This window comes from Delphinapterus leucas, chromosome X (genome assembly GCF_059928025.1).
Source record: "Delphinapterus leucas isolate spDelLeu-1000000601 "Yukka" chromosome X, BTC_Dleu_Yukka2, whole genome shotgun sequence".
Taxonomy (NCBI): Eukaryota; Metazoa; Chordata; class Mammalia; order Artiodactyla; family Monodontidae; genus Delphinapterus; species Delphinapterus leucas.
The window spans coordinates 71,443,113-71,459,886 of NC_143150.1; the positions used below are offsets into that span (position 1 = coordinate 71,443,113).

A 16,774-nucleotide genomic window follows, 5' to 3' on the forward strand; every position below is an offset into this window, starting at 1 on the left:
TGCATGGATATTCTTCTCCCTCATACTGGTGGTTGAGTTCAATCACCATACAGAGTGGGAAGGAATAGTCCACATAAAGAATGAGACTACAAGGGTAGATGAAGAAGCCAGAATGATTATAAGCTGAACAGGAACAAACACAAATGCGTGTGCTGGGAGTCTCAGGCTTTGTTAAGTCTTAATGGATCATACACCAACCTGACCCATGCTCCACCACACTTGGCTGAGAAAACAAAATAATTCTTACTATCATAGCTGCACTGTAGGGAAATCTGGTCCTTCTGTTGTTTGGAGCTGTTCAAATATAGATTTCATAACTGGAGGACCCTACTGTTCCATCCAATGCTCAATTTAACAGAACACAAAATACATCAGCCATATTAAGGGCAAATCATTCATTTATTGTTTAAAGATTGCAAGACAACATCTGAATTTCTGTAGCACAATTTAAATGTTTTACTTTTTTGATAAAGCAGAGTATAATAGAAAAAACAATTAGTTTCCAGTAATATCTATATCTCTATTCAGAATTAAGCCTTCCACAGACATGTTACCTGGAAACAAAAGCCTGTTACAATAAGCAAAGCTTCAACCAGAGCGGCTACTTTTCGGGCCAGGGAAAGGTTCACCCCTATAGGAGGATGATGTGCTATGTAAAATGGCTGCAAGGTCACAGCCTTGAGGGCGTTGGAAGTCTATTATCCTATTCCACATTAAGTAGTTTGGTGAACTTCAAACGTCCGTTCATCTGCAACCAAGCTGGCAACCTTTAACTGATATTTCAAGCAGGTAAAAAATAAATTAAAAGAAATCCCTACACTGATGTTCCTTGATTTACACTGTTAAATGGTTCATTAACATGTAATTCTGGCTAAGAATTACATTTGAGACTCCTTGCTCAGATTTTGGTTAACAGTACAAATCTTTCAGAAATTCAAGTTCTTATTAATCAATAATTTGTCAGCTAGGATACATTCAGGCATCAGCTGCAACTACAGAATAGGTGCACTGCCTCAGCGCTGTGGAGAGACATAATCTAGAACACTACTAGCAGACAAAATATCTGTTACTAGACAGCATATGTGCAGTACAGCAAGACAAAAACATATATTCATATGTTGGCTTGTTTAAGCCTCAAGCCCTCGATCCTTTGTTGAAATACAATAATTTTATTCCTATGGTTTTCAATACCAAAAACTCAACCTCCAGGAGGGCTAAAGTCTAATTTGTACTCCAAACCAAGTAGCAGTGCAGTTCGCTACTACTGAGGCTGAATCCATAAAGACTTCAAGACCACGTCCAGAAGACAAGTTATTATATATAATACCCTGGAAGGTCTGAAACATAATTATCATATACACAGCTGGTCCTTCAGAGCTTTTTACCTATAAAATGTTTTTTGATGAAAGTTATTTAATGTACTGGAGATAACTGTGACTTACTGATCAAATATTTGAATACTTATACTTACCTGGGATTTCATTTCTGCTGAAAGAAAAAGGAAGAACAGGACTCACTTAAAAAAAAAACAAACTTTAGAAATGAAAGTAAAAATCGTATCACACACTATCACTTTTGGAAGCAGCATAGAGGGGCAGTCAACGGTAAAACACTGGTGAAATAGGTCAAAACTCTGGGCCAAAAATCCATTATTATTATCATCAGTGACAGTACCACAACTGTGCCCTTCAGAATTAATAATCACTCCTAAGAATCTTCATTTGGCACCAGATGATGTGTTTAAGAGAAACACTCTGGGAGGTTTTGAATCAGACTTGGGTTTTTGTTAGCCAAGTTACAGGAGAATTTTTAAAGTGAGGGGAAGGGAAGAAGGAAACGGACCAGAAAAAGAATTTAAGCCATCATCTATAAACCAACAAAGCACTGATAGTTCCAAACATTATGTCAGACACTAAAATGACTGATATAGGCTCAAGTGGTTTATAAAACCTATAAAAAGACTACACCAGCAAAGTCCCCATTTATCTGTAGAGTTCAGAAACTAAAACAAGGAATATTTTAGCTTAAAACCTTATCTCAAGAGAATTATATATACTTCACATGAATAAAAATACCTGAAACCAAACATTTTTAAAAGCTCCAATACCCAAAATATAAAGAAAAAAATTCAGAAGACTCAATCAATCCATGACAATCACAAAACGGCTGGGCAATCTCTATCTCCCTTCCACACTAACCATCCATCCCATGGAAGACCAAGGGAGATCAGACCTTCCAGACTTATGCAACACCTGGCTGCTGCAAAATTCTATGGAGACTCCTTGTGGAACAGCAGTTTCCCATCTCTTGTGTCTCTCCCTATCAGGATCATGCAGGAAGCAAGTCTGGCTGTGCTATTTCTTATCATTGTCTGTCACCCATCTGCAACATGATATTGTACAGATAAGTAAAAAGTAGTTCCCTTTCCCCCAGAAGGTTGAGGCTCAGGTACAGGGTAATTCTCCTGTGCACACAGTCATTATTTAGGCCGACTCAGTGACTTCAACAGGCTTAATCATGTGATCAGGTTTGTTGCCAGCTGCGTAATGCTCCCACATCTGTAGATAGAGCCGCTCTAGTTCCATTGTGTATTGTTTGGTGTTGAACAGAGGGCTAGATATTCTCTGCTTCCAGACTTTGCCACGAATTTTCTTCAGGCTGAATAAAAAAAAGAGATTCAAGTTTACAAATCAGAGCAGAAACTCAGAACTAGCCCCCATAAACACCTAGACACCTTTATGGTAAATTACATAACCAAACTTTCTCTTCTGATTGGCCCTCCTTTACCTCAATGCTAAAAAAGTGAAAGGTCACAGCTAACATAATGTTAAACACTTATAACGGAGTTCACCTCCACGTCCCCTGAAAACACTGTTCTTTCCTAAATAAGCATATCCAAGAGACACCATGCTTTCTCCACTTCATCTTATTTCTACCTTTAAAATAAAAATAACACTTGGCAATGACACGTCTATTCCTACGTACTACTGGTTGGAACGTAAACTGTTTACCCTTTTAATACGCAACTTAGCAATGTTGTCTATTAGAACCATAAATGTTCATAACCCTATGACCTATCAATAACACTTTTAAATCTATTCAACAGAAATAATCAGAGATGCAGACATACCTGACCATGCAAAGATGTTCACTGAAGCATCATTTACAATAGCTAAGGCACAAACATAAGATGGAAGTATTCATTTTATGAATGTTTTAATGAAATAGGAAAACACTCAAGGGGAAAAAATACAGTACATCTACTGCTTTAATTTTCCCCTTGTACATGAACTGAGTTGTTTATTTAGATATAAAAAAAAAGTGTTCCTAATATCACCAAGACTATGGTTCTGTTCAGAAACAGGAAAAAAAAGCAATCAATTCTTCTGGGGAAAAGAGGATAGAATTCTCTCTCCTCCTGTTGTGAATATATCATTTGTCATGAGACTATTCTTATACAGAGAGAGTTATTACTTTAGAACCAGAAGCTGGAATACTCTTGTGCATTTTTAAAAACAATAAAAAGGTTGTTTTAATGTTTTTTTGTGCCAAAACTAGTAAAACAGCTATGCATATCTGTTGGCCTCAACCCAACCATGACCGTATTAATGTTATCTTCCAAATAAAAATACCTTTGTGTTATTTTTAAAGTTCTGTATGTCAGCTTCCCTGGTGGTGCAGTGGTTAAGAATCTGCCTGCCAATGCAGGGGACACAGGTTCGAGCCCTGGTCTGGGAAGATCCCCCATGCCGCGGAGCAACTAAGCCTGTGCGCCACAACTACTGAGCCTGTGCTCCAAAGCCTACGAGCCACGACTACTGAGCCCGTGTGTCACAACTACTGAAGCCCGTGCACCTAGAGCCCGTGCTCCGCAACAAGAGAAGCCACCACAATGAGGAGCCCGCGCACCACAACGAAGAGCAGCCCCCGCTCGCCGCAACTAGAGAAAGCCCGCGCGCAGCAATGAAGACCCAAAGCGGCCAAAAATAACTAAAATAAAATAAATTTAAAACTAAATAAATAAATAAAGTTCTGTACGTCAATAGAATGGTTAAACTGTGGTACATCCATACACTGAAATACTACTCAGCAATAAAAGGGAATGAACTACTGATATCAGCCAACAACACGGATGAATCTCAAAACATTATCCTGATTGAAAGAAGCCTTCAGAGTACATGCTGTATGATTCTATTTGTATAAGGTTCCAGAAAGGCAAGACTAAATAAATTATGGTGGAAAAAAAATTCAGAACAGTGGTTGTCTCTGAGGGTTGGTGAGGAGGACCAACTGAGAAGGGGTGTGAAGGAACTTTCTGGAGTGATGGTAATGTTCTACATGCTGTTGGAGGCCTGGGTTATAAAGGTATTTCTCAAAACTCACTTAAGATTTGTGTATTCCAATTTGGGATTAGCAGGTACAAACTACTGTAGATAAAGTAAACAACAAGGTCCTACTGTACAGCACAGAGAACTATATTCAATATCCTATAATAAACCATAATGGAAAAGAATATGAAAAAGAATATGCATGTGTATATAATATATATATAACTGAATCAACTTTGCTGTACCCCAGAAACAACACTGTAAACCAACTATACTTCAACTAAAAAAGTAAAATTAATTTAAAAAAAGATTTGTGTATACACTGTATATAAATTCTGCCTCAAAAGACAAAAGAAACAAGTATTAAACTCTAGTTAATGATGGCCATTCTGAAGTATTTAGGGAGAATACTGATATCTGCAGTTTACTTCAAATAAGATGGATTTCTAAATGGATATAGGAATAAACAGATGGAATGTGATAAAAGTACAGTAAAATTATCAGTGGCAGAAGCTAGGTGGTAGGTATATAAGTGTTTATTATAAAATTGAACTTTTTCATAATAAAATGTTGGGAAAAAGTAGTGCATGAAGTCAACTAAGTTCCAAAAAGAAAATACACTAAATTATTTACTGTAGTTATCTCTGGGATGATGGACATGTAAATTAATTTTTTAATGCCTGGGCTCAAAGTTTTCACTAGTTTTTCTTAGCTGTATATGATGTTCAGGGGAGAAAATTTTGAAAATGATAAATAAATGCTTAACATACATCTGTTGAATGCTTACTATGTACCAAGAACTGTTGTCAAGTGCTTTACGTGGAACACTTTTTTTCTTCTTTTAAACATCCTTATTGGAGTATAATTGCTTTACAATGGCGTGTTAGTTTCTGCTGTATCACAAAGAGAATCAGCTATGTGTATACATATATCCCCATATCCCCTCCCTCCCTATCCCACCCCTCTAGGTGGTCACAAAGCATCGAGCTGATCTCCCCCTGTGCTATGCAGCTGCTTCCCACTAGCTATGTATCTTACATTTGGTAGTGCATCCATGTCAATGCTACTCTCTCACTTCGTCCCAGCTTACCCTTCCTTCCCCCTCCCCGTGTCCTCAAGTTCACTCTCTACGTCTGCATCTTTATTCCTGTCCTGTTCCCTAGGTTCTTCAGAACATTTTTTTTTTTTTTAGATTCCATATGTGTGTTAGCATACGGTATTTGTTTTTCTCTTTCTGACTTCACTCTTTATGACAGTCTCTAGGTCCATCCACCTCACTACAAATAACTCAATTTTGTTTCTTTTCATAGCTGAGTAATATTCCATTGTATATATGTGCCACATCTTCTTTACCCATTCATCTGTCAATGGACACTTAGGCTGCTTCCATGTCCTGGCTATTGTACACAGAGCTGCAGTGAACATTGTGGTACATGTCTCTTTTTGAATTATGGTTTTCTCAGGGTATATGCCCAGGAGTGGAATTGCTGGGTCATATGGTAGTTCTATTTTTAGTTTTTTAAGGAACCACCATACTGTCCTCCATAGTGGCTGTATCAATTTACATTCCCACCAACAGTCCAAGAGGGTTCCCTTTTCTCCACACCCTCTCCAGCATTTACTGTTTGTAGATTTTTTGATGATGGCCATTCTGACCGGTAACACTTTTTTTTAATCCTCACATCTCTGCAAGGTAGGTACTATCATTCATCCCCATTTTGCAGATGGAAAAACCAAGGCACATAGAGACTAACTTGTCCAAAGTCACAAAGCTTGTGAGAGAGCCTGGATTCAAACCCAGGAAGTCCGACTCAAAGAGGGTGCTTCTTTAAACTTCTACATAATATGCTACTTGTCAGAAAACACAAAGAAAAAAAAAAATCACATGTAATACCCAAAGAAAAATCTCATTTAAGAGATAAACACTATTTTATTGTATGGATAAAGCATCATTTATTTAAGCATCATCTCTCTAATTCCCACCCATTTAGGGGCATTTAAGTCATGCCCAAATATTAACACAAGGATATTCTTAGGGTCAAAGGTCTAGCTTTTTTTTTTTTTTTAAGGGCTCTGAAAAGACTACCAATTTACTCACCAATGTATGAAAAGGTCAGCACCTCAATGCTCCCTCATCATTGGTATCATATTAAAAATCTTTTATTTTATAGGTAAATAATGGGTGTACCTCAATGTTATTTTATTTCTACTAGGGAATTCTCTGGTGGTCCAGTGGTTAGGACTCCACGCTTTCACTGCCGAGGGCGTGGGTTCAATCCCTCATCAGGGAACTAAAATCCCACAAGGCGGGTGGCAAGGCCAATAAATTTAAAAATAAATATTTATTTCTACTACAGAGGTTGAAACTTTCTTGTTAACCATTTGTATTTCTACTTTAGTCAGTTGTCATTTCTTTGCTTACTTTCCTATTAAGGGATTTAAAATGTAAATATTCTTCAGTCTTTATATAGCCAGGCTATTAATATTTGACATTAAGGAACAGATTTTTTTCCCTCTTGTTTGCCTTTTAATTTTCTTTTTTTTTATTGAAGTATAGCTAGTTTACATCTTTTAATTCTCTTGACTTACTTTTATTCAGCCATTTACTCTACATAGTGAAACCTAATGATCACTTTATTTATGGAAGTTTAAAAAGTTCTTCTCAGGACTCCCCTGGCGGTCCAGTGGTTAAGACTCCATGCTTCCACTGCAGGGAGCACAGGTTCGATCCCTGGCTGGGGAAGCAAGATCCCGCACACCACATGGTGCGGCCACAAAAATAAATAACAAGTTAAATTAAATTAAAATAATAAAAAGTCCTTCTCCCATCCAGAGAGCATACAACTAATTCATTTATTTTATATTACCCTTATTTTATGATTTCACTTCATAACACCTATATTCTCTCTAAATTTTTCTTGTTTCCTTCACCTCACCATATAATTTGTTCATGGAAAAGTTTACTTACTATTCTAGATCAGTTCCCAGTTTCACAGCTATGTCTTCATATTCTTGTCTATTTTTAGCAATAAGCTCAAGACAGCCTAAACAAGTGAGCTGGGAAGCTGCAACTCGGGAAGCAAGAGTCTCTCCTGCAATAAGAAAGATAACAACTGCACATCTGAGAATGCAAATAGCACAAAGTTATTAATGTTATTTATGTTAAATATCCACACGATGCAGATGAAGAGTGTTCAGACTTGAACAAGTCTCATTTTCTATCATCTTGCCCTAAATGTTGCTTCTAGTACATATGATTTCACCTGGAAGTGTCTCTCCCAAGGAGATTTTAAAAAGAACAAGGAAGCAACTCACCTGGCATAGTCACCATGGGTGTCCCTGCCCAAAGGACATCCATCCCTGTGGTGTGTCCATTACAGAGTGGAGTGTCCAAGCAGACATCAGCCAGCTGGCCTCTCCGAACATGTTCCTCTTTAGGAGCAACAGGTGAAAAAATGATACGGTTCTGTGGAAGGCCCATATTTTGTGCGTACTGTTGAATATTAGGTTCTCCTACTGCTGGAAAACGCAACAGCCACAGTACACTATTGGGAACACGCTTCAGAATCTAAAATAGGGAAAACAAGAGCAAGTATTAATAGCAGCTCTGCCCTTCTCAAGAAAGGCTCCCATAAATTTCTAGTAATTCTACCATACTCTATTCTTTTCACCCAGATAGCAGCCTACCGCGAACTTAAGTCTTTCTTTCACATAGATGAATTAGATCAACTGAACTATAGGTTCCTGTTCTGCTTAGCTGTCCCCAAAGACAGTTCAAAGAAAGGAGACTGATGCAAGAAGACACAAAACAAGTTACTAATTGGCAAAATCTGAGGCAGCTATGTCCTGTGGGAATTGATACTAGGAGTGGTTTTTGTCCATGAGATAGGAATTTTCCATTTCAAATTTTAAATCCCCCACCATGGTACAACAAATAAAGTTAGTTCACACCTGCCAAACTTTATTTGCCTAATCTAGATCAGGGGTCAGCAGACATTTTCTGTAAAGGACCAGAGAGCAAATACTGTTGCTTTTGATGCCAACATGGACTGTGTCATAACTATTCAATTCTGCCCTTGTCACTGGAAAGCCATAGACAATATGTAAGTAAGTAGGCATGGCTGTGTGTCAATAAAATTTTATTTACAAAAACAAGCAGCTGGGACTTCCCTGGTGGTCCAGTGGTTAGGACTCCATGCTTCCACTGCAGGGGGCTCAGGTTCGATCCCTGGTCAGGGAACTAAGATTCCGCATGCCACACTGCCAAAATAAAAAAACAAACAAAAAAAACAAGCAGTGGACTGGATTTGGCTCATCGGCCATAGTTTGCCAACCCGATTTAGACCTACATCTACTCAATGTATCATACAAGTTCACCATCCCATCTCTGAAAGCCATGAGAACAGATGGATTTCAGAATTTAGAAAATTTCAGATTTTTAAGAAGTAGTACAGTATATATAAATTACATAACACTCTCAGCGGCAACTCCCTGCAAACCAACATATTAGTGTCTCTGAATCAAGATGTAGGAATATTCACACTAAATGGAATAAATAAAGAATCATAAATAGCCTAGCATCAGTTCAGGCAGTGTGGCTGCCAACCAAATAAATTTACCACAAACTTATGAAGATGCTTTTGGTTTTCAGGTTTTTTGAAATGGAGAAGTGAAGATTCAGGGATAGTAAACCTGTACTCATCTGCTTCCTCTTCTCCACCCTCCCTCCTCCTTTAAAAAAAGAAAACAGACCAAAAAACCCAGATATTAATCAGAAAAAAAGTCAACCAAGAATTATCTCCATTTTAGGCTCTACGGAAAAAGAGGCAGATATGGATAGCAAAGTTTAGAAGCTTCAGAGGTCCTGCTTATGCAAACTGGTATGATGAAATGACTGAGAAGTAATGGCATAAGCCAATTCCTTCCTGGTTCTAACTCTACAATATTGCAGGAATGATGTAAAATGTGGATGAGTATACGTAACAGCTTTGCTATCAGCTTAGACCATGGGTTGGCAAACTATAGCCTATGAGACAAATCTGGCATATTGCCTGTTTTTGTAAATAAAAACTTATTGGAACATACCTATACTCATTCATTTATATGATGAGTATGGTGTTTTCTTGCTACAACGGCAGAATTGAGTAGGTGTGACAGAGAGTATAGACTGCAAAACCAAAGATATTTACCACCTGGCCTTTTAAGAAAAAGTTTGCTGATCCCTGCGTTTGAACACATAAAGTTTAAAAGTTCATTATATGATATTTACACACTTGAAGGACAAATCAAAAATTGCTGAAATCTACAGCTCTTTTGAAGATTATCACAATAATCTAGCACAATAGCTCCTGAATGGGAGGACGGGGGGGCAGCCTCAGCAAGACGACCTATATACAGAATCTTTACGAGAATCTCTGGACATTAATAATGAATCTACGCACACTCACATTTGCCCACATCTGCAAAGTAGATGGGTCAATTTTATATAACTGATTAAAGTTACAGTACACAATGGCATCTTCTGGTAACCCGTACTGAGAACGTGTGGTTACAATAATGGTACGGGGAACCTCCTCTCCAGTGGCAGCCTTATTGTTGATCTAGAACAAGAAAAAATATATGATTATATTTAAAGTAAACATGGTCCGATATTTTTCTTTTCTTTTCAATATTTGTTTATTTATTTGGCTGCTTCAGGTCTTAGTTGCGGCACGCAGGATCTTCGTTGCACCATTGCAGCATGTGGGGTCTTTAGTGGCGGCATGCGGGATCTAGTTCCCTGACCAGGGATCGAACCCAGGTCCCCTGCATTGGGAGCACGGAGTCTTAACCACTGGACCACCAGGGAAGTCCCCAATCTGACTATTTTTCAATCAATAAACAATCCTTACGATGCAAACTGGTATAACCATTAAAAGTAATGTCGTTGAACTATAATGAGAATATATTCATGACACATTAAGTTAAAGGAAAAAAGTTAGAGCATTATCTTAATTTGGGGAGGACTGCACTATGAAACATCTCACTCTAGCCAAAAAGTTCTCTTCAAAACCCTATTAGTCCAACAGCAAGCTTCTGCTCACTCTTTTCCGCATGTACGAAATATCCTTTTCTAAGTCACACCCACCTTTCAAGACTAAACTTAAATTACTGAAAAATCTCTACTAAAACTGCCTCTCCTCATTGTTCAGCTCTATTTCTGAGCATCTACATACACAATTACAGTCTTATCTTGCAATTCCCACACATCTGGGTAGTGCCTTACCTTGTTATGTAACTATTCCAGGTGTGGTAGACATCTCATACATTACGGGCATTGTGTTGTTCTACACTCAAAATTCTTTGTACCTGTGCACTTCAAGAAGTATACTTTTTTTTCCTTAAGTCAAGCATGTCTGCCCTATTGTTTCAAAGGACAGTTCAGGCCCAATACACATTACAGGTGATTAATTCCTTTACCTTAATTCATTTCAAGCATTCTTTGTATAAACTGCTATACCACTAAAACTGTTAACTCCTAAAGAGGTCAGAGATCCTTGCCTTATGATCTCTTGACAGAGTTACATATTCACTTATTCAAGTATGCAATATATAATATTGGGTTGGCCAAAAAGTTCATTCGGATTTTTCATACAAGTTTATAAAAAAACCTGAACGAACTTTTTGGCCAACCCAATATTTACTCAGCACGTACTTCATTATTGTGGCTAAGAAACGGACCCTAAAGTAATTCAATTCAGTGGAGAATACATACAAACCCAGGGAATTATAATGTGTTGTGCTGGATGTAAAGATATATCCCAAATACTACAAGAGCAGAGAATACAGGTACCAATGGAGCAGGGAAGGAGAGGTCAGGGATATGGACAGAAACAGATTCCTGGCGGAGTTGTCTGAACTGAAAGTCTTAAAGATGAGTGAGATTTAACTGGGGAAAGGATGACTTACAGAAGCAAGACACTGTATGATGCCTACAGACAGTTCACCGTTGGTAAGAGTAAAGCCACAGGCAGGGAATAACAAGGTATTAACACAGAAGACTCTCATTAAGTAACCTGCTGGCTGAATCCAAGAGACTTTTAAAATCAAACAAACCTATATAAGATGCCAGTTTCCACTGAATTCATTTCCTCATCTATAAAACAGAAGTAATGATGCTTACCTCCTAGAGTTATGAGATGTAAAGAAGATAAATGTATACTTGGTGGTAGATAGTATGTTCTATTATTCTCTTCTCACCTGGGTAGTTGCCAGTCCATTGCTAATACTGAATCCATTAATTGTTATCTGAATTTGTCCTCTGTTAATCATTTCAATAACTGCTTCTGCAATAGTATTCATAGGAATGACAGGCATATTAAGAGCTGTATTACTGCTGTCTGCGTTGTCTCCTCCATCAGGACATTTCATCTTAAAATAATTACACAAAATACATCATTAGGGAAAAGATCCCAAATGCAGATAACTTAATTTCAATGACAGTATTGACCAGGTTCTGACCTTGACAATTTTCACATCTGGTAGACTATCAAGAAATGCTTTGAGGTCGATGCCATTCAGCACAATCCGATTGTCATAAATGTGCCCATTGGACTTAAAATCGATGACTGCTTTTTTCTAATCGAAAAAAAAGTTTCAGACATATCTTTTAGGATGCACAGGAACAGCAGCAAGGAAATAAATGACTACAGTTCTTTGCAATTCCCCTATAGCACTGTTTTTCTACCTACCTTCAGGTGAGGGAACATATTAGCATGATCACCAATAAAGAAAGTATGGGGCATATAAGCCAGTTTCTCAGAATACTGCTCAGCAACTTCAGCAGGTGAAGTTTCCTGATCAGTGATGATATAATCCATGAAAAGCGCGCCACTAGTCCCAGGGTACCCCAGCCACATTGCCTAAAAGAAAAAAAAAAAAAAAAATCAGACCAAAAACTGACTAAGAACCTTCAGCAAAATAGCTTAAAATTAAATAAGTAAACCAACAACCAAGGAGGGTGGACTTCCTTAGCCAAGAGCAATCAAGTAATATTTTAGACTAAACTTCTAAGTGCTAAACCGTTTTTCCAATTTACAAGACAGAACAACGGTTTACATCCAACTACAAATTGCATGTCTCCATATACATGTTCCTGTGGGCACTGTGTTCTCACTCAAAATTCTTTGTCCCTGTTCATTTTCAAGAACTACACTTTTTTTTTTTCATTAAGTCAAGCATGTCTGTCCTATTGTTTCAAAGGACAGTTAACCAAAGAGGGGAAAAAACCTATCACTGTCTTCTTAGCCCAATAAACACTGTGAATAATTATCATTATTTCCTTTACCTGAATAGGAGCTGGCCTGAGAGCAAAGAGTTCATTTCGAGCACCCTTGGTATAACCATTCATATTTACAAGGATGTGTATACCATCTTGATGAATGCGATCAGCTGCTTTTCCATTGCATGGAATCTATGGAATAAAAAAATAAGAACTTATACTATGTATAATCTAAAACTGACTCAATTAGTCTTAATGGCATTGAACAGAATTCAAATTCCCAGATGCAAAAGTGGCAACAACACAAATTACATTAATGCGGGGTAAAAACATGGTTAAGTACCATTAAAATGGGCCCACAGCATTACACAAACAGGACACAGAGGAAGGAGAGTTTACCTCTAGACTGAATGTATGAACAACTAGGCTTGGGACTTGCCTGGTGGGTCAGTGGTTAAGAAACCGCCTGCCAATGCAGGGGACACGGGTTCGAGCCCTGGTCCAGGAAGATCCCACACACTGTGGGGCAACTAAGCCCACGTGCCACAACTACTGACGCCCGCGTGCCTAGAGCCCATGCTCGACAACAAGAGAAGCCACCGCAATGAGAAGCCCACGCACCCCAACAAAGAGTAGCCCCTGCTCGCCACAACTAGAGAAAGCCCACACACACCAACAAAGACCCAATGCAGCCAAAAATAAATAAATAAATAAATTTTTTAAAAAGATGGATAGGAGTTTGAGGGAGCTGGACAGAATACAATCTCAACAGAGAACTGTATGAATAAAGAACCAGAGTAAAGTGCATGGTAGGGTTAAAAAATGGGTAGATCACTTCTGTTTGATATAGGGTATAACTGAGGGCTAATGATGGGTGAAAAGCACTGGCAAACAAGGTTGTTTGTTTAGAAAGGTTGCGAAGGCCACACTGAAGAGCTTGGACTTCATATAGGCACACCAATGTTCACTGCAGCACTATTTACAATTGTCAAGATATGGAAGTAACCTAAGTGTCCATCAATGGATGAATGGAAAAAGAAGATGTGATATATATACACAATGGAATATTCCTCAGCCATTTAAAAGTTGCCAGAGGGAAGGGAGGGAGGGGGCAAAATAGGTGAACAGGATTAAGTAGTACAAACCTCCAGATATAAAACAAGCAAGCCACAGGGATACAACATACAACATGAGAAATATGGTCAATAATACTGCAATAACTTTGTATGGGGACAGGTGGTTACTAGACTTATCATGGTGATTTCATAATGTATGCAAATAACTATGTAGTACACCTGAAACTAACATAACACTGTACGTCAACTACGTTTCAATTTACATATATATATATATATATATATATATATAAAATTAATAAATATATATTTTTAAAGAGTTTAGACTTCAGTCAATAAGCAGTGAATCCTAAAAGGTGTCAGAGGTGGAGGGCCATATTCTTCTTGGTCACAGAGAGTCCAACCCTACATCAAAAATGGTCAGGTATATTTCCAAAGCAACAGTCATAACACAAAAGACGTTGGTAGAAATTATTTATGAAATGACAAGAGTCTCACAATCCTTCTGCTAGGACTTCAATGATTCATATATATGAATTACTGGGTATACCATACATACCTCTGTTAGTCACCAAAGTGGCCAACAGCGTCTATAAGAAAAAACTCTAGTCCATACCTGCAGCAAATTCATTCCCTCACAGGTTTCAATATTAATTTATCATAAAACTTTTGCTCCTAGAGGAAACAGCAATGGAGCAAGTATAGAAATAAAGAAAACCAAAGGCAAAGGCCCTTTTTTTTTCCCTCTCCCGTCACAGAGCACAGGCTCCGGACGCGCAGGCCCAGCGGCCACGGCTCATGGGCCCAGCCGCTCCGCAGCATGTGGGATCTTCCCTGACCGGGGCGCAAACCCATGTCCCCTGCATCGGCAGGCGGACTCTCAACCACTGCGCCACCAGGGAAGCCCGGCAAAGGCCCTTTAAATGACTTTTTTGTTCTTCTTCCAAGCCACCATTTTGTTCAATTTATTCAGGTAATATTAGGTATCTACTGTCACAAGTGCTAGCTCAATCCGCAGAGAAGTTTTACGTCCACACACAAATACACCATATTTCTATTTCATTTGCAAACTCAGCAAAAATCCATGCTGATTATAAATGCAATGTAATAAATGTAAACAATCAAGGAAATAAGATCAAAGCAATGGCCCACAGGTATGTAGTAGCTGATGTTAAATACCTGTCATGGAAAATATTGAGGATATGGGCTTCCCTGGTGGCGCAGTGGTTAAGAATCTGCCTGTCAATGCAGGGGACACAGGTTTGAGCCCTGGTCCGGGAAGATCCCACATGCCATGGAGCAACTAAGCCCATGTGCCACAACTACTGAGCCTGCGCTCTAGAGCTCACGAGCCACAACTACTGCGCCCACGTGCCACAACTACTGAAGCCCACGCGCCTAGAGCCTGTGCTCCACAACAAGAGAAGCCACCGCAATGAGAAGCCTGTGCACCGCAATGAACAGCAGACCCCACTCGCCACAACTAGAGAAAGCCCATGGGCAGCAATGAAGACCCAAAGCGGCCAAAAATAAATAAATTAATTAAATTAAAAAAAGAAAATTGAGGATACAAGCTACACACCAACAGTTTTATTCACTATTTGCTCAAAATAAAAAGTTGGAAGTACAAGCCTCTAAGATAGCCTCATCCACCAGAGGGCAGACAGCAGAAGCAAGAACCCTGCAGCCTGTGGAACAAAAACCACATTCACAGAAAGATAGACAAGATGAAAAGGCAGAGGGCTATGTACCAGATGAAGGAACAAGATAAAACCCCAGAAAAACAACTAAATGAAGTGGAAATAGGCAACCTTCCAGAAAAAGAATTCAGAATAATGACAGTGAAGATGATCCAGGACCTCGGAAAAAGAATGGAGGCAAAGATCGAGAAGATGCAAGAAATGTTTAACAAAGGCCTAGAAGAATTAAAGAACAAACAGAGATGAACAATACAATAACTGAAATGAAAACTACACTAGAAGGAATCAATAGCAGAATAACTGAGGCAGAAGAACGGATAAGTCACCTGGAAGACAGAATGGTGGAATTCACTGCTGCGGAACAGACTAAAGAAAAAAGAATGAAAACAAATGACAGCCTAAGAGACGTCTGGGACAACATTAAACGCAACAACATTCGCATTATAGGGGTCCCAGAAGGAGAAGAGAGAGAGAAAGGACCAGAGAAAATATTTGAAGGGATTATAGTCAAACACTTCCCTAACATGGGAAAGGAAATAACCACCCAAGTCCAGGAAGCGCAGAGAGTCCCATACAGGATAAACCCAAAGAGAAACATGCCAAGACACATAGTAATCAAACTGGCAAAAATTAAAGACAAAGAAAAATTATTGAAAGCAGCAAGGGAAAAACGACAAATAACATACAAGGGAACTCCCATAAGGTTAACAGCTGCTTCCTCAGCAGAAACTCTACAAGCCAGAAGGGAGTGGCATGACATACTTAAAGTGATGAAAGGGAAGAACTGACAACCAAGATTACTCTACCTGGCAAGGATCTCATTCAGATTTGATAGAGAAATCAAAGGCTTTACAGACAAGCAAAAGCTAAGAGAATTCAGCACCACCAAACCAGCTCTACAACAACTGCTAAAGGACCTTCTCCGAGTGGGAAACACAAAAGAAAAGGATCTACAAAAGCAAACCCAAAATAATTAAGAAGATGGTCACAGGAACATACATATCGATAATTACCTTAAACGTGAATGGATTAAATGCTCCAACCAAAAGACACAGGCTCACTGAGTGGATACAAAAACAAGACCCATATATATGCTGTCTAGAAGAGACCCACTTCAGACCTAGGGACACATACAGACTGCAAGTGAGGGGATGGAAAAAGATATTCCATGCAAATGGAAATCAAAAGAAAGCTGGAGTAGCAATACTCATATCAGATAAAATAGACTTTAAAACGAAGAATGTTACAAGAGACAAGGAAGGACACTACAAAATGATCAAGGGACCAATCCAAGAAGAAGATATAACGATTATAAATATATATGCACCCAACATAGGAGCACCTCAATACATAAGGCAACTGCTAACAGCTATAAAAGAGGAAATCGACAGTAACACAATAAGAGTGGGG

The 16,774-nt window shown here is 38.7% G+C and overlaps 1 protein-coding gene across 5 annotated transcripts in view; it reads right to left on the minus strand.

The window, feature by feature from the left end:
• Positions 1–432: 432 nt before the first annotated feature.
• OGT (O-linked N-acetylglucosamine (GlcNAc) transferase) overlaps positions 433–16,774 on the minus strand; it is a 36,929-nt gene continuing 20,587 nt past the window's right edge. For 2 of the 5 annotated variants that reach the window (XM_022560996.3, XM_022560995.3), the window contains exons 15-22: positions 12,655–12,780; positions 12,059–12,229; positions 11,829–11,945; positions 11,568–11,738; positions 9,776–9,928; positions 7,644–7,896; positions 7,297–7,420; positions 433–2,658 (exon numbers count right to left, since the gene is read on the minus strand). In XM_022560996.3, the coding sequence (XP_022416704.1) occupies positions 2,484–2,658; positions 7,297–7,420; positions 7,644–7,896; positions 9,776–9,928; positions 11,568–11,738; positions 11,829–11,945; positions 12,059–12,229; positions 12,655–12,780 (1,290 nt within the window). In that variant the 3' untranslated portion in view covers positions 433–2,483. Of the gene's footprint in view, positions 2,659–3,130; positions 3,173–7,296; positions 7,421–7,643; positions 7,897–7,960; positions 8,589–9,775; positions 9,929–11,567; positions 11,739–11,828; positions 11,946–12,058; positions 12,230–12,654; positions 12,781–16,774 lie in introns of those variants that run through there. The other 3 variants (XM_089904380.1, XM_022560997.2, XM_089904381.1) reach the window with 3 other exon arrangements.